Source organism: Montipora foliosa, chromosome 13 (assembly GCF_036669935.1).
Source record: "Montipora foliosa isolate CH-2021 chromosome 13, ASM3666993v2, whole genome shotgun sequence".
Taxonomy (NCBI): Eukaryota; Metazoa; Cnidaria; class Anthozoa; order Scleractinia; family Acroporidae; genus Montipora; species Montipora foliosa.
This window is the reverse complement of record NC_090881.1, coordinates 31,205,655-31,229,621: the sequence shown is the minus strand read 5'-3', so window position 1 is coordinate 31,229,621 and position 23,967 is coordinate 31,205,655. Positions and strand designations below refer to the sequence as shown.

Below are 23,967 nucleotides of genomic sequence, written 5' to 3'. Positions count from 1 at the left end.
AACCAAGGAAGTCCTTATCAAAAATTGACGCCATATTTTAAGTAATCAAATTCAAAATATTCCAGTACTTTCATAAAAAACAGGCCTTATCTTTTTAGATAACCGTGATTCACCGCGGTAACTGAAAAGCGTTGCTATGACTGTCACTCTTAGGGAACTACTACACTCGAACAGGACCCACCAAACCACAAAATAGATGGTGGTGTCGTCTGCACCCCCCTTGCTTAACGTCAAAAGATGGTGTCTATATTGCATAGCCACCCCTCTATCCAGCAGTAAAAGATTACAGTGAGATTCAAACCTCACTTTTCTTGTTTGTCTAGTAATGCCGACTCTTGCTATCTGAATATTCCTGTGTCAACTCAAATTTAAAAGCCAATAAAATGTTGTCGGTAATGTTCATGTGATAAGTTCGAAGATAGGTGGTGTCTTTGAGAACCCCCCTACCCCAAAGTTGGGTCCTGTTCGAGTATAGTAGTTTTGACCGGTTCCCTTACTTTGGGACTGTTCCGTAAGCTTGCATCCAGAATGGAACTGGCGGCGAGAGGCACGACGCAGAGGAGGAATACTCCTTTAGCTTTAGAACACCTTTAGCGAAGTTATTCTTACAAATTTATGGAAAAGAAGGAACAAATGGCTAAGTAAAAGGATACTCGGAAAAAGTCTAATGCTTCTAAGAAGATTCGAACTGACCTCGGAAAAAGTCCAAATGCTTCTAAGAGGACCAAAGCTGACCTCGGATCTACCGACTACTACCGGTCTTGGATATTCTACAACTAAGCTAGCCGAGTCCTCGCGGGAGCTTGGGTCATTAAACTAGGTTCATAAGGCAAAGGTCCTGTATCCTACCAGAACTGAAATATTAATAGACTGCATATTAGCAAAATGATTTTTGGTTCCTAGTATGCTGCTGCATGTCATAACAGCAAAAATTCATTATTTTTTTCATTCAGCAGGCTTAAGACTTACCGTACCACTTGATATCAATGAGCTTAGTCTAAGTAAGTGAACAAGATTACGGTTCCTTTTACTTCATTATCACATTAAGATTACTGAATTTGCAATCCAGGCGCTGTTTAAACTGTTAATTTCATTCCGCACCTTGCAACGATCTTGCCAGCCATTAATGTGGGTCAAAGCGTTGTGCGTCCTTCCAAGTCAGTTACAAACTTGCTTAGCTCAAGTTTTAAATTCGCGAATCTGACAAGCCCAGTTTTTTGTTAAGAATTGAGAGACGGAATTCATAAACTCCTACCACCTCCTCCAAAACTTGTGTCTCCGTGTGGGAGGAAAAATTGTCTCAGGTTACACCAGCAATTCAATAAAGATCTCAAAATCCCTTTTGGTCTCAAGAGGGTACGCGCGATCTCTTCCGTCCTGTTCTGAGAAAGATGAATTATCCCACACAAGGATTTAATCAACAGCCTAAAAGGGTAATAATAATAATAATAATAATAATAATAATAATAATAATAATAATAATAATAATAATAATAATAATAATAATAATAATTATTATTATTATTATTATTATTATTATTATTCACTTTATTTATGTCTCAATGTTGTATGACCGAGCTCAAGTGCGCTGCCTATAGGGGGAGTAACAAATCGACATCAGACAAATTGAATGAAATTTCGAATTTAGGTATCGATCCGGGGTCACATTGGTGCTGAAGACTCAGTGGTGCTATCATCACTCTTCCACCAACTCTGTGCTCACTAAACTACTTTCGACACTATTAAACAAACGATACCCGACGAGTCCCTTTCTTTTCTGTGTCTGATCATGCTTCAAGATTATACATATACGCAAAGATATAGTATACACAAGTATATTCTACCGCGTCATGATAAACGGACAATACACAATCGATGGATCCCAGCTGATTAGCACGGCCAGTACAAGCAAACGCCTATTAAATATCCATTCATTCATTAATAATTCGTGTGTTTTGTCCAAACCAAAGATACTCAGTGAGCGAAGAAGTCCCCACTGAGATTTCTCCATGTTGAAGTCGTTGTCGTGCTTGCATCGCTTTTGAAAAATTTCCCTTGCAATCGGTTGACTTTAGCATTGAAATAAAGAAAATCGTAAAAGTATTTGTTTGCTTTACTGCGCGTCTTTTTGCAGATCTGTCTGATATGATTTTAAAAAACCGTTTTCTCTCTTTATTGTAATCTCTAGAGAAATGTCTGCCCCAAAATGCCCACGCTCCTAACCATAGACAATCGTAGATCTAAATTAATTCTACTTATGACTATTATAAATAAACCCCTAACGAAATTGAAAAGGCCAGGACGATCTTCTGATAGACAATGACAAATGGAGCAATTCCAGATGGTTCCAGATAGTTTTATGTTTAGATTAGGGTTATTGAAGAGCATTTTCCTCTTAAAATGTTACCCTTTTCGTGTATGGAATCTGTGTCCTTCAGTACACATCCGAAAAAACCATGTAATAATATTTATCCAGGGGTTATCGATTTTTTATTAAGAGTACCTTTAAACGAAGTGGACATTTCCTCCTCTTAGTGAATTTCTTTAAAATGAAATTTCTTAAAAGGCTTTCTCAAAGTTCGAGTGTTTCTAAGATATTTGGTCAAAATAAGATAATGACCTTGAGAACATTACTTGGCGAAAAAAATGTTGCTGTTTTTTTTGTAGAAGATAGGGTTTCTTGGTAACCACGATGCAAAACCTCGATATTCTTCAAAGTATTTTTCATCCTCGGCATTTGAATTTGTGACACGAAATTCGTTTATACCCTATACTTTGTCCCCAGATGTTACTTAATCAAAGGAAATCTCAAATCTTGGCATTTCATGTTGGTCTATAGTAGACAAAAAAATAAACCTAGCCAATTTTAATTCACTGCGTACTGTAAGCCTAAGAGACTGGTTGAACGCCAATACTCAACTATGCTATTTAACAAAATAAAACACTTGGTTTTATTATTAATTATATTTCCAGAAATTTCACTTATCAGAGGCCTTTAAAGCTCGAGTTACTGATGTAAATAAGATTGAACTGCGATCTTTGGTCAATATCCAAGGCTCTAAGATATTTTCCCGCCAATAACAAACCACACGCGACCACAACAATGCACGCAAATTGCGAGAAGCCTGGGAAGGGAATTTCGTCCAGATGAAAACGTATTACGTGTTTGGACGATGTGGAGAAAATGAAGCGAATAGTTTTTCATCATGGTCGAGACAAGAGGTATTAATGAGCCAAATGAATTATCATGCGTGTGAAAATGGCCAAAACTTAAGTATATGTTGATATGTGCTTTAACATTGCTGGCGTTTCCGGTTGAGATATGTGATCATGACAGAGCTAGAGCTTGCATCGGGTGGTCTGTTTACACCACTCAAATCACCGGTGTAAAAAGGCTAACTCAAAACTGCAAAGGAATTTCTCCCGTACTTAAACTGATACTGAAATGAAGCTGATACTCAAGTACCAGATGATTGTTGACATTTCGTTTTTGTCAAAATAATTCCAAACAGATGTGTTTGCTTTGCCATGGCTGAGTTTCAACGCCGGGAAAAGACGATCAACCGAAACAAGTTCACAAGTATATCGGATATGGGGTTTACTATTCTACACCATACTTTAGCTTTAAGTGATGCGTCGAAGAAACCGTGAACGAAATCATGTAATGTCCAATCTAGATGTTGATGGAACACGTATCCCGTGCGCAAAATACCACTCGAGTGGTTCATCAGTTTTGAAAAGCCAGTTGTGGACGGAGCGACTCACGACTGGGGATTCATCATTCCATATTGCAAGCAACAACGTTTTTCGCCAAGCTAAGTGCTCATTTTAAAATTGATTGCCATCATCATGAAAAAAGTTGAAGATGCGTCAAATGGCTACTTAGGCTCGGCCGAAACAATTCGTAAAACACTTCTTGGATATCCAGCAACAACTCACGCAAATGCGAACTCTCCTTGAGCCCCCTTTTTCATTTTAATTTTGTTTAATCATACCCAGTCATTCGTATTCATACAATCAAGCCATGCGGCTATGTATTTTCTGAAATAAACTACATCATCTTAAATGCCGCTCTAAACTTTACCCAGTTATCTCCTTTGTTCGCCTTGAAACTGACTTCTTTCAGTATCACTTCAGTATAACAGGCTGAAAATTGGGAAATATTATTAAAAATTTGTTTAATACCAGTGTCGGTGCTCTATGAGAATTCAATCAGTGTCTGAAAAGAATATTAAGATTCAATTTTTTCACGCACGCAACGGTCATATAGTGACCGCAGGAGCGACTGCTAAACTGACCATACAGACATGGTTGATATAAGGCCTAGCTAAAACTCACTCATGATATATCCGCAACAAATGGGCCCAACTTTTACGTACGTGCCCCGTATTTAGCCGTTTTCTAACATGCTTTCACGGTTTGTAAGGTTTCATGTGTCCAGGAAATTTCGTTTAACTCCGATGCCAAACTAACTGGTAAAAGAATTTGTTTTCGTTTTCGGATGGAAGAAAATGTTGCGAAATAGATCTGATACAGCCCCAGCAGGATTAGAGAACAAGAAAAGTCCGCTTTCGGAAAAAGTTCAAAAGATGATGGCTGGCTGACTGCAATATTCCCTACTCAGAATATCGGTCGATTAAAAGGCTTTATACAATTCCCTTTCCGTTGTTCCAAAATATCTACATTAATTATTTTCCAGTTTAAACCCGTTCACAGACGACTCTCGACAAATGACTTTCTAAAGAGGATAGGACTTTGACAAAAGTAGCTATGAGAAAGAGCCTCTTATCCACCTGTTTTGGTCTTGTAGAAAAACACAAATCTTTCGGGAGGATTTCTTGGGTTGGCTAGATAGCAGTCACTAACTATTAAACTACAGGGGTAGCTCAGTCGGTTAGAACGCGGCCTTCTGAGCTCGAGATTGCCAGTTTGATTCCCCTCTCATTCGATTGACGTCTGTTTCGACTTTCCTCTGATCGATGAAGCTATATATATGAAGCTTTGAATACCCGTAAAATGGAGCATTGGCTGAGGAAGGGGGGTAAAAGTTGCGCACCGAGGGCCACAAGTTTATCAGTAACTCTTGTTCACTGTCACGCGTTACCCTCGTAAAATAAGGACCTTTACCTTTACCTTTTAAAAACGCGTTCCTCTTTCAATGTACAACAATACTTTGTTCGCCTTTGAGCCAGATATTACCTATGCCGAACTTATAAATTACAAGAAACAATCTCTAAAATAGAGGGCTGCTCAAATCTTTTATCTTTATTCAGCCTGGTCCCAGAGGTAACTATTCAACCATCTGAATAGCATCTTCTTTTTATCAACGAGCACTCAATGCGGGTCGTCTTGATGTGACGAGCCATTTCTCTTACTGTGCACAAATATGTATCTTTTTTCCCTTTCTTTTCCATGTACTGGTGTATTTTTATTTTGTTATTTTGAGTTACTTTTGTATGATATTGTAATATCCGCTGTCGTAAATAAAGGTTGGTTTAAAAACGTCCGCTTTCGCGATTTAGGTGGTTGATTTCGGTTCTGGACTGAGTAGATTTTCGTCTTACCAGGCTAAGCGTAAATCATCCAACTCATCCCATAAGGTTTAAAAATATTTATTTTAATTTTCGTTAATTAAAACCTTTCACACGAGGCTCAATTTCCAAGCTTTAGATGCGGGCATTCTACCGATGTGGATAAACCCTTTGATCAACAAATCTCTATTTCATATCATTTCATAGTGACACTGCAATCAAATTATATTACCTTATACATTATTAGAAATGTTCTCCTGATTGAATTCCTTTAAAATAAACCAATAGATAAGAGGCATTCGGCAGGAGATCTTAATTCATATACAGTAGATATATACAGGCTTCATTAGTTGAATAAATATATAATATAATTACAGATAATGTGAATTTAGTTTATTTTCCATTTCATTTACGTAATAATCAGAAGAAGCAATCTTTCCAGGTTGTCTTTGCCTCAGCGTAACTTATGTCTCTACTGCCGTGCCGCAGTCCGGTTTCTCGATCTTAGCGTGCTCGTTTGCACGGTGCCGTCTCTGATATCTCCGGTTTTGGAACCAGTTTCTGATTTGAAGTTCAGTCATTTCCAAACCCCTCGCCAATAGCGTGCGCTCGTCGCGTGTAAGGTACTGCTGCCGGGAGAATATTTTCTCCAGATATTGAAGTTGACGCTGGGTGAAATGGCTGCGATTTCTTCGTTTCTTTTTTTGTCCCTTTTCACTGAAACACTTCACCGTTTTTGATTCTTGAAGGTGTTTTCTTTCGCTATTGTCATCTGATGAAATAAACAGAGAAAACTGAAATTAATTCAAGGATTTTTTCAAGGTCAACTTGGATTTCTTTTCAAAACTATGCGGACACTTTTACGAGAAACATTTATGTTGCAAAGTATATGTACACTGTACACAATTCCATCCTTGATTTTGATAACTAGTTTAAGACTTCAAGTGAAGCTATGATAGTGAAGCTTGATAGTGAGGCAGTGAGCACAAAAACAATAGAAACACGTTGCAATGAATGTGAAAAATATTTAAATATCATCCACTTTCCTTTGTCTTTGTCCTCACTGCCTCACTATCAAGCTGAATTTAAATATATCGTTAATTTAAGACTAAGACAATTAAGTGTCTGTAGGCAGTGCGTCATTTCTACTAACCATCATCAACTAGCCCTTATGCTGTAACTCGTCGACTATTTGTTTTTTTGCCTCAGCTGTTGTACTGTTAAAAGGTAGTTTAAGCTTAAACCGTTTTATTTTTAGTTTAAAAACGAGAAAATGATTCCATGATACTTTGGTGATACTTTGGTGTCTACTTTGGTGATAAGGATGCTTTTGCAAATCATTCAATGGGCCTTTTTCGATATATTAAAATTCAGCTTGATAGTGAGGCAGCGAGGACAAAGACAATATATTTTTCACGTTTCTATTGCTTTTGTCCTCACTGCCTCACTATCAAGCTGAATATTTGATATTTTTAAAATGGCCAATAGGCTCTACAACTTCAAAGTGCGATCATATAATTTATCATACATATTTCAAGCTTAAATTGATGGTCATTGTCTTTCCATGGAGAACAGAGATGCCTGATTTTTGTTCTTTAGTGAGTCTAGCTGAGGGACCCGAACCCCTTAATGCGTGTCGTGACGTCCTGCTATAGCAGAGTCAATACGAACACCTCTCATTTGTAATTGCGAGAACAATTCAAGAAATCAACTGAAGTCACGGATAGATTCTTTGACAGGGACAACAATTAAACACATACTCGTTCTAAGAAGTCCAGTATCACCATTGATTCAATAACGAAATAAGAGTTTTCTCAATGCACTTGTAATTCGTTCACGGAAAAATCCCGCACATCATGTGCCAAAAATTGTCATTCTACACGTCTTCGATTCGATGATAGTAACAATTTGATATTGGTATCAAAAACTAAATAAGGAATGACTGCAAACGGAAACGGATCCGCGCTTTTGTTTATCAACGAAGAAAATACCAAAAACAGTGTTTTAGGTTCTTATATTCTATTGTCTGGTGTTAAGTTTAAGTTAAATTTAGACAATGCTTAGAATGCTTATCTTTTAGATAACGGGAAATGAATAAAACCATAGCGCAGAGGTGTTCAATATTAATAGATTGATTATTCCTCATTTTCATGATCTGGTTTCAGTGCGGCCTGACAATCAAAGTAAAGAAGTCATGCACTTTACGGGAATATACTCTGACATGATAACGTTAACACCATATAGACGATCAATTCAAGAGAACTGAAGCGAGTCGAATCACGAGCTATCAGTTAACTTTTTTAATGATTTAAAACAGCTGATTGCCTTCTCGAAAGCCTTTATTTTGCCAAACAAACACTCAAACCTCTTTTAACCCATGCGGATATTAATAATGAACAAACGGCCATGGTTTTAATTTCGCCGCCAACCGCGGAAAACGTCAAAGATACGCCCATTCTCATGATACAATAGCTGTAAATGTAGTTATAAGCTTATAAGTCCTTTAATAACCCTTAATTCATTAATGTGGAATTTGTTGGGAAGCTCAAATCAAGCACTTGTGCTATTCCGGTCAGTTTTCAGCCAACAAAGAGCGACCAATGATAGCCAAGGATCCAGCAAGCTACATGAATACTGGTTTATTGTTTGGCAGGTCACGGTATGTTTGAGATATTGAAACGCCGACATTCAGTGTCGCCGGCCGCTGTTGTTAAATCCGTCACACCTTGTTTTAAAAACAACTGAAGCACGGAACTAAAGTATGCCACAAAACAGGCAATAAATATTGGAGAGTAAATAGACAGAAGTCAACCTTTATATCCGCACGAAAAATAACAGTTAATTGGTTGACTTGAAATAGATGGATGCTATCGTTCATCATACTGCTTCTGCTACTTGGATTTGAGACTCTGAAAAACGTTTACCAGTACTTTATTTTTTAATATGGTTATAGTTGATAAACAAGGTGAAGAAAACACAAGCAAAGCATGAGGTGTTTTGTAAAATGGCCAACGGAAATGTTTTGTGACTACAGTTTCCAAACTTCACTGGCGGAAGCCCAGAAAGTCATTGAGATTATCCATGAAGTACCAGCTTCAAACCTTGTTAATCAACAATCGGATCAGATATTTTGAAACCCTATGTCAACCAAAGTCATTAATGACTTGTAGGCTGCATTTTTAACGGAAACCTTCGACTTTCCATTTTAAAACAGACATGAACAGAGCCGAGCAGTCTGATATATGAGATCCTTCCACTGAAGTTTCAACACCAGCCGCGGCGATGCCCGTTTACCAACCTAACTTTGAGCGGACTGCGAACTCCGCGGCCATGGCCACTCGAGTGCAAATAGCTTGGTTGTTTACCCAATAGAAAAAAAAAGGATAAGAAAAAAAAAAAATAAGGAAAAAAGAATTTTCGGTATGATCCCTGCAAAAGTCAAGAAAGCGAAAATCTTGAAGGGCTTTAATGTTTTTTTTAAATTTATTTTCTAGAATAAGCGGGCAGTTTCACAGGCCCTGTCCCGTCACATTTTTAAAGACGACAATCTTGTAATATAAACAATCAGTACAGGCTTAGCTTTTTCCTGATATTGTCTGTCAGCATTCAGAGCGTTAAAATTCTCTCAGGTTATATACCTTCCAAACATAAAAGTTTTCATACTATTCAAAAACGAATCGAGCAGCGTTGATACTGAACCTTACCTTGAGAAAATCAGCTTTTCAACTCAAATTTCCAACGTACATTGTCAGGCTGACTTAAGAATGAGATACTGAATTCTATCTCTAATGCATTTTAAGTAAAATGGTTTTAAATGTTACAATCTCACCGTTGTCTTTCTGACTTGTCTCGTATCTGAATTTCGAGATTTCCTTATTAATGTTTGTAGTCGCTTCATCCATTGGTTCTTCAATGTGCTCTTTGATTGTGTGTTGTCGCTGTAACTTGGTTGTTGCGGTCCTGTGCGGTGAGGATGCGGCGGCCTGTGGCGGCAAATACTTCATGATAACATAAGGGCTATACGCGACCGAACAACATCTAAACATGGATGGGGTTGACGTCCAGGGCTGGAAAAACGAATCACGACACCTTTGGAAACCCAAGACGCCTGTGTGTGAAGGACGACTGTACGAAAAATCGTCTCGTAAGATCTTTTCGATGGAAAAGGAGAGATCAGCTTTCTGTCCGTGAAAATCCATTAAGGGTTCATTCAACAGCGGTGATGACCTTACAATATTAAAGCCCTGGTGAAAGTGAAAGAAGCCTCGTTAAGTACACAAGTTTTATAGTCAAAAATATTTGGGTAACCGCCCACTTAAGGTTCTCTCACATATATGGTCAGTGATTTGTATGGAGAGCAGGGGTGAGCTGGTCGGATTGTTACTGGTTAGTATACATGCTATTTCGGGAGCACAGTAATATATTGATTTTCTAGGCTACCATTGATCCCAGTGACTGAGCCCAATAAGTGTGCTTTGCAAATGATTGAGTTGGAGCTGATATGGGGCCGATATCAATCTCTGGCCTCTTTGCAAAGAGACTCAAAATGAAATTCTCCAATTTACAGACCACGAGAATCCTAAAACTCGTGTTGTTGCATTTTCGTCAAGATCCTGGTACACTTTTTGCTTTCGAAAGTTTGAAGTATAAAAGCAACCTCGAAACAAAAATCTCGAAAAACTAGTCACCGTCTTTTCCTTGTTGTCAACAAAAGTGAAGTTTTGGCGAATTCATGCGATTTGCAAGACCAATCATTTAAGACTTCCCGAGGAAAAGTCTATTTGAGTCAAGCCTTCTGCAGTCAGTTGCATTCTCTAGAGGTGCCACCCAATAAGGCAGACGATAAATGATAGTTTGATATTTTAAGGTGATTGAAAATGCCACGACAGAGTATCTTGGAATGTTAAGCATAACACATTTACTGATCAGTTTTGTCTCCACTTTGGAACTATCAGTAAGTAATACTGCTAAAGATTATTTACTAAAAAGTTTGAAAATAATTTGAACATTAAACGTTAACTTTATCCTCTCTTGATTATCAAAATATGCGCTTAACGAGCTCTGGTATTACTACAATGCAGATTAAGCGAAACAGATTACTTTCGTATCGTCTGATGTCGCGATTAATACATTTCAAGATATGTTAACAACCATTAATCACGTAAAAAAATAGTTTTAATTGGAACTTAAATAAAACAGATGTGTTTTCTTTCCTACATGGCAAGAAAATTCCCTGACAAAAATATATGTCACCAGCCAGGTAATAGTTAAATTCCACTCCCAAACTTTGGAAAATAAGTTTCTGCAAGTTTGGCGTGGTCGAGGCAGATGGAAATTGGCCCATTTCATGAAACTCTACATTTTGTCACTCCGCCAAAACTTATTTAATTAATCGGGGGGATATCCGATTCGAAAGTCTTAAAAACTCCTTTTTGTTTCTTCGGAGGAAAGCAAAAAAGAGATCGGTCTGCGAGTTTATAATTGTTTGCATAAGACAAGCGAAACAAACGCATCTGTCCAAACCGGTGGAACAAGAAAATTGGCGGACTGACTGAGTTATTTCATCATTCCTTACCGAAATGGTTCTGCTTTCTTGATCATGCCTTTGTTCCAAACCAAAATGACTCTTTTTTGTATTTCGTTTATTGGCCAAGATAGCCACTATCAATTGTCAAATTAACTGCAGTGCTTGACTTAGCCCCGCTGCTGAATGGTAGACAAGCCAATTTGATTTGAACACGAATGAACTCAACTTATCACGCACTTGAGAGAGAGAAGTTTGTTCTAGATTGGAGTGTTGCACTTTGATCTTACTGACCAATTTTGGGGGTCCTTTATTGACCCGTTCGTCTTGTGCTCGTCTGATATACGAGAAACAGCTTTAAGGAAACTTAGCATGTAAAGGAACTCTCTCGTTCGCGCCTAGCCTACACACTACGCATACGGAAAATGAGACCTATCATAGCTTAGGCGTAGTCCTCTGGGATAGCTTCCCAGTTATGCATTCGGCAATACGCAACAGACCCTACAACGGTAGGGGCGTGTCAGCGGTCTGTCGAATGAGAGAGGAAATGAACGGTGACATTTTAAGGACAAACGAAAAATTGACCATTAATTAACAACCAGGAACGTGAAAAAATAGTTTCAGTATTCTTAACGAGATATCACTGCTTGCATAGGAATCTCGTATCATTCTTTTTCAAATATTGTTACTCACTGATCAGTGAAATGTGTCAGTATTACAGTTATTCCATCAAAAGTATATTAAGTTTGATTTTACAAGTTCTTAACGGGCGCTTTTGATTCTTACGAGAAAGTGGGAAACACATCGTTAATGTTTTCTCATTTCAATCTCTTTTCGCCGGACTGTGGGCAATACGAGAAAGAATTAAAATATGCAGTTCCTGCCTGCGTTTTCAGCGGGGAAAATTCAATCAATAATCTAAAAAATGGATATTATTTAAAAGAGTTTGAAATGCGGAAAATTCTTGAACCTTAGTGGCCCCAAAATAAAAATTGATTAATCATACTGACTATCTCTTGGGACTTCGTAGAGATTTGTCAAATGTTTGAAATTATACTTTACATGAAGATTTCAGTCGTTTCTCAGTGTGCTGCTTCGAAGGGACAAATTGTCAAATTGGTTTCCCAAGTGGACAAATAAATTTGAGCATTACTCGTTTCAAACACGATCGAAATGCATTGCCAGCAATACAACGACATGTATTATTGACAATTTTAGAACTGTGTCATGATACTGAACTAAAAAATAACACGGAGAAAACGAAAAGTGCACAGGAAAGTGAACGTTGTAATAAAATGATTGATATATGTCACCTTCTATTTTTTGGTGAAATTTCCTCAGCTTGTTGGTTTGGATTCTCCAATCGTAAATTATTGGTTTGACTACTTGGCGCCAATAAAAAGTTCAAAGCATTCAAATCATTCAATCCGACATTAACAGGAAGAACTAGAACAAAATTCTTTATTTTGGTCAGAAATGCAAACAGCAAATGAAATGAAGAAAAGTTTGTATTATTATTTTTAAGATTTCGTGCTTCCTTGATGTTTTGTACAGGACTGCTTCCAAATCAATCAGTATAAGTAAAAAAAAGCACGATTGAACTTACTATATTCTTCGTGTGCGACAAATGTCGGCCATACCTTTTTACAGTGACACAATACATTATTTCGGAAAGCGATACTCGTCAGTTTTTCGATTCAGTGAAAAAAACTGACAGAAAAATGCGCGACCTGCGTAAGCGTAGCTTGAAGCTATAGCGCGAATATACTTGAAAGGACATGGTGAATACTGACCTCGTAATCTATAGATGAATGAGGGGGGGGGGGGGGATGAGGGAGGGGGAAGCCATCCGAGCAAGTAAGCGGAATGTAATGGGTTCAGTATTACTCTTGCCGGAGCAATCCGATTTTTTGCCACTAGGGATCCCCGAATTATCACTGATTAGTTAAATCTCCTTAACAATAAAGCGGTTGATTAAGATGAGAAGTGGAAGGATAAGAATAACATGAGTCTTTCTAAAGCTAGAAATCGGCATCTTTGAGGAATTCATGTTTCATGTAGCACTTGGTTGAATTCTCTTTAGCTTACGACTAGTGAAATCTGAATCATTCAGTGGAGCTCTCCCTGTATTTATCTTTGTCCGCACTTGGCTCAGTACGGGTAAAATTGGCTTAGCTTGAATTTTGTTAAAGCAGCGCTGAGCAGTTTCAAGCTTTTTAAGTTGCGGCATTATGGCTTCACGAGTGTCTTGCCAGACTCTTATATCAGTGAGCTACTTGCCTCAGTGAGGGCTTTGCTTCCGTGTTTTCTTCTTCTTCTTCTTCTTCTTCTTCTTCTTCTTCCTCAAATATTACCGACTAAGACACCGTTAGGAGCATAATGAAGAAGCAGTCTTGAGCTAAGTTGAATGAATTGAGATTGACTAAAAAAATGAAACGACCCAGGGTGACCTTTCATAAGCCGACCGCTTAAACGTTTTAACCATATAGTTACACTGGCAAGTTAATCGCGGTGATAAAGACCGCTAAACTGGATCCTCTCGTGAGATAAGCGAATTTTTGTAAAAGTTCAGTTTGTCGACCAATAGCGTGTCACTCTTCCGCTTCCCTAAATAGATTCACTTGCTGCCCGTAGCCTTGAATGATATCACGATGCAGAATAATCCGTTCGTTGCGATTGACTCAGTGCTTTCATTGATGGCTGTTAATTTATCACATGAAGGGTCCGTTAAATCAAATGGAGAATCGACTGAACATGATTATTCCATCAGACCAGCGACCCACTGAAAACGTTTGAGCGTATTATCAGCCACAAATTAGAAGAGAAAAAAGACTTGCGGAAGGTCCATGTTAAATTGGCACGTCATTGAATTTTCCTTGTGGTTCTTTTCCAAATTAAACACACCACTTTCTCATTGTGTTAAGTGTAGAAGATCCTGTTTCTCTTACAAAAGAAATTCGTTTCGGTTGACCACAACTAAAATATCCTGAAATGGGCTGAGACGGAATGTGGTAATGACTATTTCAAGTCACTTAAGGCAAGTATTCTTTTAGTGTTTCAAATTTTTGTCGATTTTTGAAGATTACTTCGGAAGCTGCGAAAAACAGGTACTCACTAACAAACCACCTATTTAAGGTAATTCCATAACCTTTGAAGTAAGTACGCTGAAGTAATCTCTACTGGGATGATTCTGATCGAGCTTACAGTTGTAAATCCTGGCATACCTCAACCGAGAAAATGTACTTAAGACCCAAGCTGATCGCTTTTATCAGGTATAGCAACTTAGCCACATGCGTTAAAAAAGTGATATCTTCGGGGATTTCATGGAAATTGCATTTTTGTTAAAAAGCGATTACTTAACAATGGCCTCAGGAAAACGCTCAAAGTAAGACCTCCGGAGCCTTTCGGGTTTGATAATTTACAATATCAGACTTTTGAGTAATCAGAGCGGAGTAAATTTTAGGTTTAGTCTCTTCTAATATATATCCAGGTGATCTGGTGACGTAATTTGGAGGACTGGGAAGAAAAATTTTAACGCCGTATCCCGCAACCGCGCGCGGCCTTAGGTGTTGTTTCCAAACTCCCTGCAGTATTTCCATCGCCAAAACTCAACAGATCATTACGTGTCTACCACATTTCCTGTTGTTGAATGAACATTCAAGTAGACCCGAGGAGATCTAACCTCGCCTCTGGCATGTTGAATTCGAAAATAAGCCCACGCGCGGTTGTGGGATACGGCGTTAAAATTTTACTCCCCAGTCCTCCGAGTTACGTCACCAGATCACCTGGATATGACCGGATATTACATTCTTCGTACTCTCTACCGAGAAAAAAAATTAGGTTATACACCTATTGGTCTTTATTTCAAAGCCATCTCATCATCTTTTACAATAATGTAAATTTTTACACTCTATTAAACAATACGGGATATACAAGGTAACATTAGTGTATAAAATTATTTTGTGCAATGTAAAGCGTAATCTCAGTTATTCCTTGGTCATGATCACACGTTAACCATAAATAAAACAGCGTTTTATAAATAAGATTTGAAGTCTGAATAATCTCCTTTAAAGGCGCAGCGCTAACCATCTGCCCCCAGTGTCACCTGTGTTTTTTCTTCGCAAAACAACGCGTTAGCTTGACTTGAAAACGACGACCATTCTTTCCTGCTCTGATAGGCGATTGAGAGCAGTTGACGTTACCGTGTTATTAGGGAGCTTAAGATCTACGACGGCGACGTCGACGAAAACGTCACCTCAAAATAGAATTTTGCTCTAGTAAAAGTCTTTCGCAATTATTCCATCTTGTTCACGTCGTACAATGTGGGCGACGTATCCTAAAAATAAATTGGTACGAGCGGTTTCAGACTGAAAATAGAGAATGAAAGATTCTCTGTTGCATGCTAACGTTGTCGTCAAAACCTAAAATATAGTGATTTCACGTCGTCGTCACGCAGAGAACCGCAAAAAAATGAGCTAAAATCCGTGCCGCACGTGCAGCACGATTATTTATGCTCTTTTAACCAATGATATCATTGTTTTCTGGCGTTTTCAACGTCGTCGTCGTCGTAGATCTTAAGCTCCCTATTCACCATGTTAATCCGACATGTCTCTGACTCCTTTAATATTTCTCGCTCATTTTATGAGCATCAAGTTTTTACTGATTCAATTTTGAGCTTCGTGACTTGTCTTCTTGTTCTTTTCTCTCCAATTTAGTATCGCTGACATTTTTACAACGTGTTGCTCAATCCATTCTTCGAAGTATCCGAGCCAGAGTTTCCCTGTTTGGCATCCTCGATCGCACGGTGTTTTTTATGGTATCTGCGGTTTTGAAACCAGTTTCTAATTTGAAGTTCGGTCATGTCCAGACCCCTCGCTAAAATCGTGCGTTCGTCACGTGTCAGATACTGTTGGCGGGAAAATATCTTCTCGAGATACTGGAGTTGATACTGGGTGAAATGACTGCGATTTCGCCGCTTTCGCAGTGGAGGGGTTTTTTCCTCAAAGCACTTATCTGGTTCGGAGTCTTTATCTGTGTCATTTTCCTCCATGTAATCTGAAAAACAGAAATATATACACCAGTAAGTGTAGATTTTTAAAAAAGATAGAGTTACCAGTTGACCAATGAAGAAAAACTGCAGAATGACCAACGGAAATAGGAATAGCCACACCTAAAACTCACGCTGGTAACACGCTTCTGTTGACCGGGAGCAATAAGGACGTGGGAGACTTATCAGTTCTTGGCATGACGCTAAACTTGTGATCATTAATGAGGGGGTAGGGGAGAGCTCAAAGGAGCAAAAGTGCAAAAACCAAAGTGACAGCAGTGACCTTTTGATTGCTTAGGCTGATTTCATTTAACCGCAAAACTGCCTCAGTAATACGCCTTTGTCATAGCACAGGGTTTCCACGAAATTGAGACAACCCACCAGCCAGCAGTTGCCCTCCTGCTATGGCTTCACCCCAGCTCAGTGTGGAAAATATCACATTTCCTTGTATCGTTGCACACACATTTCCCTTTTAATTTTTTTTTTATTTTGTCCTCGTTAGCGGACTAAGTCTGTTCACTGACATTGTTGAGTTTCTCACCTGTTGCACTAGTTTTGTGGATAGGTGAAAGACAAGAACACAACGTAGAAAGAGGAGGTAAAAAACGTACAATAAAGGCAGAGATTTCGTTCGGTTAATTGACAGAATATTTCAATCTGGAATGAACTATTTAGTGGATTTCATAAGGCAAATAACATGGAGATGTAACGGTGACTTTACTCTTGAAACAACCGAAAATGAACAGATCTGTGAGTGCTCTCATCATTGAGTTTCCGACACAACGTGCTCTCCGTTCATAATCTACAAATCGTTTACATATTTTCATGGAATTTGATGCCTTCGTTACTTTGTCAGCGTGTTAACTGCTTCGTTATAACATAATGGAAGACGTATAATTTGTCTGAGACAAATTTTGTCTCAGCTACGTTTTTGCCGTATTTATTGTCCCACATAATCTTGATGCGTCTAGATCTCAAACGAAGTCCATTCTCCCAAGAAAAATCAGTCATCTTCCAGACCAAAACGTTTATTCATGTGGGGCTCCGGCATGATCGTCTCTGGCGAACTTTGCACGTTGCAAATTTTGAACCGATTGCACCCAATTTTAGAAAAAAATGATCACATTAAAAGCCTTTGGTCATTGAAAGCAAGCATAATTTCCCATCAAATGCTTGGTTGCCACACCCATAAAGAACCGTCTATGTCGGCATACTGATTATGAATGCTTTACTTTTAGTTATGCAAAAACAATCTTGGGATGTTGTAGGGTAAAATAATCCCTCGATTACTATACAAATTCATACAAATTCAGTAATCGCTGAATATAAACTTTTCCGCAGCTAACTATTCTGTTAAAGTCATGGTATTAGATGTAAAGGGAGCTTTCTAAAGTAAAAGACCAGTGACACTGAGGTTAAAGGGAATTGTATTAGTCAATAGCTTTCAAGTTTAATCAACAGATTTCACTTACTTCGACGTCCTTTACAAATGGACAATAGAAACGTCACTCCATCTGTGGGTATTCACGGTTTCACTGAACCATCAATTTCATTATTTTTCCGCTTGATCAAAAGAAGGCTTAGAACACGAAAAGGTAACTGAAGAATTGAGTGGGAGTTATTAAAACAAACCTCATTTAAATATCTCTGAGAAGCAGAGTGTGAAAAATTCGAAAATGGCTTGTGAGAGGCGGCTATGTCGTAATTCATAGGATAAAATCCAAGCAAAGATAAACTACATTGGCTCGCGGAATTTGGCGCAATAAGCAATTTTCCTGCTATTTAACGGATGTCGGTCTTGCATTTTCCCGGTATTTATGTCCGGACTAGTAACCGGAGCCAGAGTCACCGTGTTCCGACTTCTATATTGCGGAATAAACAATAACTATTTATGTCGTAGAAATACTTCTTTTTTGCTTCAACATGAAGTCTCCAAATTAAAACGTATGAAAGTAGTATTCGCAGAAACTGAACAATTTTTTAGTATCCAAGAACTTGCTAATTTTAAAATTTCCGCAGTGCTGAAGATGTTGCCAGGATTATTCTCGTTTGACGTTAACGGAAGGTGGTTTATTGGCCACGACCAATCGGGGAATAATTCTTGTGTCCGTTTAGGTCAGTTTGTGCTTTCAAATTTCATGGTTCAAATTTAAAGTTGGAGTATTAACGATTTTTGATCTTTTCCAATTTCATGTGATTAACAACACAAATTGAGGGTTTTCTGTGCTTGTCACAAGGATATAAGTACGATTTTATTAATTTTCCGTGTTTAGGCAGATTTAAGTGAATAAGAACACATTTTAGCTGATAAATCATTATTTTTTAACCTTTCATCCATGAAATTTAGCCACTGTTGAATCACGCCTCATAAGCGACGGCGCGTCACATGCTTCGTTCAGTTTCCCTCCAAAAACTTGTATTTTACTGAACTTGTTTGGTAATATTTTATTCCGCCTAGTTTCTTTTAAAGTTAGTGCTTGCAAAAAATTCCAATGATTTTACTGAGGTTAGGGTTTACTTAAACTCAATCAGCATTTCCTGAACTTAATAGTCGGCTTATAACCTAACTGAAAGTCAAGCCCAGAACGATTATTTACGCTCTTTCTCGTCAGTTTCAGTTTGCACAAAAATTGACTTACCATCCAGTTCGTGTGGTCTTTCTTCGTCTTTTTCCTGATCGCAGCGCAAATGATCTTCTCCTATCCTCTGTGGATGTTGCGATAAAATAAGTTCTTTAACTCTGTTAACTTGATGAAGCCTTGAGCCCATTCTTTGCACATTCGGCAAAAATCGTAAAAAAATTGGACTGTAACGAAGCGCATAGCAACGAAGCAGAGGTGCTTTTGGCGACCAGCTTGGTGCGGTTGACCTGGGATCATAAACATCTGTTGACAAATTCGTAGAGCTTGGCTCTGACCTCCGGTGCTTTGGAAAATCGTCTCGCAAGATATTTTCAATGGAAAAAGAAAGACCAGTTTCCTGTTTGTGAGAATCCATTTGCGGAATAAGTAGTTATGATCGCGATATTTGTGATGTGAAACTGAAGCTCTCGTAGTTCACGCATAAGATTTATGTCTGACTCAATTTGTCATCATCGTTATTTAAGTCATTTTTGCCTGCTCTCGTAGTGTGCCGATCATGTTACGACAGGCCTGCGGGGGCTGATATTTATTTCAGGAAAATACTCGGCAGTGTTTTATTTTCTCCTTATAAACGGTTGTCCCGGGAAATAACTGAAGTCATGGGATAGCAGTAAAACGATCCCCTGTATTCCGAGAATCATACCAAATTTGGCGGTGCCATCAAGTAAGTTTTGCAATATCTGGAAATTCTGTTTCCGCCTTATTAATTAGTGAAAATGAAACTCCTACAATACTCAACTATCTTTCCAAGAAATTTATCTAAATCAGCAAAAAATTGAACTATCAAATGAACATGCAAGAGATACTTGCAACAAGAGAGTTGATGTATTAAGGGACTAAACAAGGTGATGCAACTCAGTGTTTCCCAGTTTTGATTAGGTAAAAATACGATAGATCTAATTCAAATAATGTAATTTATTTTAAGCGATTTAACCTTACTCCAAAAAGGCCACAAGTGAAACAAATAGAATAATGATGAGAAGTGAGGGATGACTCATACCTCAGGGATTGCCCCCGTGTTTTTATTCACCGCTTAATCGAGGTAAATTAATTTAGGACTGAGAAGCTCTTAACCAGAATTTTTATAAGTCTAGTTTGGATCACTGTGTTTTCATTGCAAGCAAGACCGGGTGTTTAGACAAAGGAAAGTAGATAAGCCTTTCCGATGCAGGAATGCAAATACATCTGTCAATAGCTGTTGGTTGCAATTTCCTCAACAATTTAGTAAAAACAGAGTATCAGCAAAATGTTTTTTAACTGGCATTTTCTTCAAGATTAGCTATTTTGCACAGCCCGAAAATTATGTCACCCTTTTCCGGTGACGTAATGTGTTTCATTCCAAACCCACGCGCGTCACGCGTGACAAACAATTAACATTGACCACCGCCCACTTAAGTTTTGCAATAACATATTTACCTCATGATTTTTATTAAAGAGGTCACGAGACAGTGAACTTATAATTACGGGCACAAACATCGCTTCAGAATCTCTGTACGGTGGCCAATTTACATTATCAACTCCGTTGATAAAACCAAATTTTTGTATACTACTTCCCCACCGACGCAGCACCACAGTTTCTTTAGAAACTACCCCTTCATTCATCGCTTCAGTAAGCCACTGTGGGCAGCGAAGGGATTTTTTTATCCAAGCCATTGCTTGAGAAATAATGACGTCATCCGACGGAGTCTCGATTTCACAACACGCCTGAGCGCTGGGCGGCAGACAAAATCAGGAAAGGTGAAGGACATAGGAAATGATTAACGCAATACCCTTTTCAAGTTTTGTCTGGCCGACAAAGCCTAATTAATCTAGTGTTTGAATCCTTTTTACTATGGTTTAAATTATGGAGATACAAGCAAAGTTGGTCAACTTTTTTTAGTCGCTTCGATCAACCATTCACTGATCGAGAGTGCATTTACTGAATGGAAATAATTATACTTAACCTATCAAAAGGGTGTTCTGTTGAAAAGCTAGGAATGACATTTCTTTGACGTAACTGAATAAACAAACCCGCTGACGAAGTAAAAGACTCTAATTAAGGGCACGCCATAAGTAGGGCCGCAGACGACGGACTTACGCACGATGCGTAAATAAGACGATTTTAACGTAATGAAAAGTCCTTTCAGGGTAGAACTTCCCCATGCTTTTTCCGCAAGCGTAGAAAACCGATTTAGACACTTAGTTACATGCCAAACAAACAAACAAACAAAGAGCAACCAATGGAAGATTTAAACCCCTCCTGTCTAGATCAAATTGCTGCCCGTACAACCGCCCGCTCTGCTGTACACAGGCTAGCAATACCTTGAATTTTTAAAGACGTTAAATAGACTGGTCGAAGTTTCGAGTAAAGAAATGGGTCTTCCGAGAAGCGCCAACAGCCTGGGGCTTTTGTGACCCCTAAAGTAAATATACACTTCTATATTTCTTCGCGCGCAACCCTTAACACCCTAAGAGAGACGAAATTTACACCCCTAAGCGAGACGACGAGCATCCCCTTTTTATATGGGATTCCCCCCCCCCCCCGGGGGGGGCCAACAGCCATTTTCGTTGCGGCACTGCATAATTGTAGAAGCCGGAAGAATGTTTCCTCTGCCGTGTACTAGACACAATAATATTGAGTTTGTGTCTAGTTCACGCTTTTAAAAGTTGTTCGGGATTGGAACTAAACAGATCAAAAACGGAGGCAATGTGGTTGGGAAAAAACAATCCACAATCCACAAATCGCTTTGGCATTAACTGGCCCCTGAAGTGTGTCTCGGCGTTTGCTTCTCCCGTGACTCGGAAATATCCGTAAAAGATAATTTTGAAAAAAGATTGCTTGCTTTAGAAAAATGTCTTAACATCTGGTCATCACGAGATCTCACACTTTACGGGAAAATAAACATTGTCAAAAATTTAGCTCTTTCAAAGATAGTTTTTATTGCCTCTGTTCTGAGTGTACCCAGTGGATTTGTTGACTAAGTGAGTAAGCTTCTTTCTAGCTTCGTATGGAACCACAAACCGCCTAAAATCAAACATTCCACAATGATTGGTAAGATTAAGGACGGCGGACTTAATATGCCTGACTTTGAAATCATAAATAAATCTTTGAAAGCAGGTTGGGTAAAACGGTTCCTCAATCCTCAAACGCAGTCCTGGAAGAAAATACCCTTCGTTCTATTACAGCACGTAGGTGGCCCACTGCTGTTCGAATGTAGTTTCTCTATAAAAACTTTTTTACCGCGACGTCTTGAATGTGATTTGTTTGGGAAGAGATTATCAAGCACACTCCCACAACAAAAAAAGAAATAGAAAATGAGATCTTATGGAATAATCACTTTATCACAATCGGCGGAAAATCCATTTTTTATCGACAATGTTATAATGCCGGAGTAAAGACCCTATCGGATATCCTAGACGAAGAAGGAAAATTCTTGTCCTTCCCTGAATTTAGGAAAAAGTATAAAATAAAAACAAACTTTCTGCGTTATTTTGGGATGTGCAACGCCATTCCAAAGTACTGGAAAGAAGCCTTTAAACGTGATCTTGAAAAGGAATCAGTTACTACAGGACAGTCCGCGAGACACCCTTTAAATATTTCATGTTGGACTTGTCAGCAAGCACGCTCACTTTACGTCTCCAAAACGTTCCAAATACCTACATCTAAAGCTCGTCTAACTAAGGCCGGTTTTACTGATCAGAGCATCGAGTCCTTATACATTCTCCCGTTTAAAGTCACCAAAAACATAAAACTCTCGATGTTTCAATTCAAAATCAACCACCACATTCTTTACACTAGCAGCAAATTTTTTGGAGCTAAAATTATCGAAAACGATGAATGTCAATTGTGTGGTGTAAGACAGACCTTAGAGCATCTGTTCGTAGAATGTCGGCACGTCCATACTTTCTGGAACCTTTTTGCCTCTGACGAACAATGCTAAAATATATGCACATCACCACGAGAAGCGATCTTTTCGAGCTGTCAACCTGTGTCTTATAGTAGCCCGTTACTACATCTATACTGCAGCCAAAGAAAGTGAATCTTACAGCATAACAGCGTTCAAAGTATTTTTAAAGAGCAAATTATCCACGGAGTCACCAAGCGTTCGAGCATCCGTGCGCTTTTAGACACTCATTAATACATAGCAAGGTTTGTTTTTTTTTTTAGTTTTATTTACTTATTTTTTTAATGTATTTATTTATTTGTTTGTTTATTTATTTATTTATTTTATATGTAATGATTGCCAAGTATAGCGAACAATGTAAAGTACGATATTGCGAATAGTATTAGTAGTGTAAGATAAAACAGTTTTTGTGCGTAGCAGTAGCAGTGTAAGTAACGGTGTATTGTAAGTAATGTATTGAAATAAATGAAAAAAAAAAAATAATGATTTTGAGTTTAAAAAGCAAACAAAGAAGGGAGGAAGCTTGATTGTAACCAACGCTTGCCAAGCGGGCCTCTTGCCAACAAAAAAAATCATAAATTCTCTTTTTCTTTGGCGATCTCAGTTTGATCAGAAATTACACACACAAACAGCGGTGACAAACATCAGATATAAACTCATCCTTTTTGAAATTATCTTTTACTTGACGTTTCGTATGCTTCTGCATACATCTTCAGAAGTAATTTTGTAATTTCTCCAATTTTGTATTAACCGTCACTTCTGAAGGTGTACGCTGAAGCATACGAAACGTCAAGTAAAAGATAATTTCAAAAAGGATGCGTTTGTATCTGATATGTTTGCCACCGCTGTTTATGTGTTATTTCTGATCAAATCATAAATTATTCCCAAAAAGACACCACCGTTGCCACTCCGAAGGCATTTTAATTGAAATATATCTCCCCCCACTGTCATCCTCGCTCTCATTCCCAGGCTGCTTAGTGTTTCTAACTCCCAATGAAGCTTTTCGCTCTCACTATTTGTAGGAGCGATCGACTGTCGCTTGCTACCGAACGCGTGTGACCGTATTCATTCCGAACGCCTCGGGAAAGCAAAATTTTAATTAGTGTATGTAATCGATTGGGCCAAAGGGCAATTAAGAATTAATTTTTGAGTGTATTTTCAAAGTTTGCACAAAATGGAATTTCTGACGTTCGAGTTGCATGGGAACGAGTCATGATGTAGAGGGCCGTGGATGCTTTTGGGATTGATCGGGCGTAGTGAGCCACGATCTGGCGGGAAGCTTTTGTCATGCTACGTCAATCGATCGCTTCTTCCTTCATATTTTTCCTTAAGTTTTCGT

At 38.5% G+C, this 23,967-nt stretch overlaps 2 protein-coding genes and 1 long non-coding RNA gene across 4 annotated transcripts in view; 1 reads left to right on the top strand and 2 right to left on the bottom strand.

Annotated features, from left to right (window-relative positions):
- LOC137983898 (uncharacterized) overlaps positions 1-23,967 on the top strand; it is a 50,072-nt gene that overhangs the window by 19,928 nt on the left and 6,177 nt on the right. The gene's annotated exons all lie outside the window — the stretch shown is intronic.
- Positions 5,878-13,970, bottom strand: LOC137983891 (homeobox protein vent1-like). Of its 2 annotated transcripts, none has more exons than XM_068831051.1 (3): positions 13,336-13,970; positions 9,361-9,775; positions 5,878-6,303 (listed from the first exon to the last, which is right to left on the bottom strand). In XM_068831051.1, exons 2-3 carry the CDS (start codon positions 9,728-9,730, stop codon positions 5,996-5,998), a joined length of 678 nt encoding a protein of 225 aa, XP_068687152.1. In that variant the 5' UTR covers positions 9,731-9,775; positions 13,336-13,970; the 3' UTR covers positions 5,878-5,995. The 2 variants fall into 2 exon arrangements, with proteins under 2 accessions (XP_068687152.1, XP_068687153.1); XM_068831052.1 differs by lacking the exon at positions 13,336-13,970 and adding an exon at positions 11,107-11,126.
- LOC137983890 (homeobox protein notochord-like) lies at positions 14,879-19,253 on the bottom strand. The gene is made up of 2 exons (XM_068831050.1): positions 18,742-19,253; positions 14,879-16,110 (listed from the first exon to the last, which is right to left on the bottom strand). Exons 1-2 carry the CDS (start codon positions 19,097-19,099, stop codon positions 15,785-15,787), a joined length of 684 nt encoding a protein of 227 aa, XP_068687151.1. The 5' UTR covers positions 19,100-19,253; the 3' UTR covers positions 14,879-15,784.

What these genes read in the sequence shown, in the direction of transcription:
- LOC137983891 (XM_068831051.1), bottom strand. Translation starts at nt 9,730, where the DNA reads ATGGATTTTCACGGACAGAAAGCTGATCTCTCCTTTTCCATCGAAAAG. An exon ending in GACAAGTCAGAAAGACAACG is followed by an intron (nt 6,304 to 9,360) that starts GTGAGATTGTAA and finishes TTATTTCATCAG; the next exon opens with ATGACAATAGCGAAAGAAAA.
- LOC137983890 (XM_068831050.1), bottom strand. Translation starts at nt 19,099, where the DNA reads ATGGATTCTCACAAACAGGAAACTGGTCTTTCTTTTTCCATTGAAAAT. An exon ending in AAGACCACACGAACTGGATG is followed by an intron (nt 16,111 to 18,741) that starts GTAAGTCAATTT and finishes TCTGTTTTTCAG; the next exon opens with ATTACATGGAGGAAAATGAC.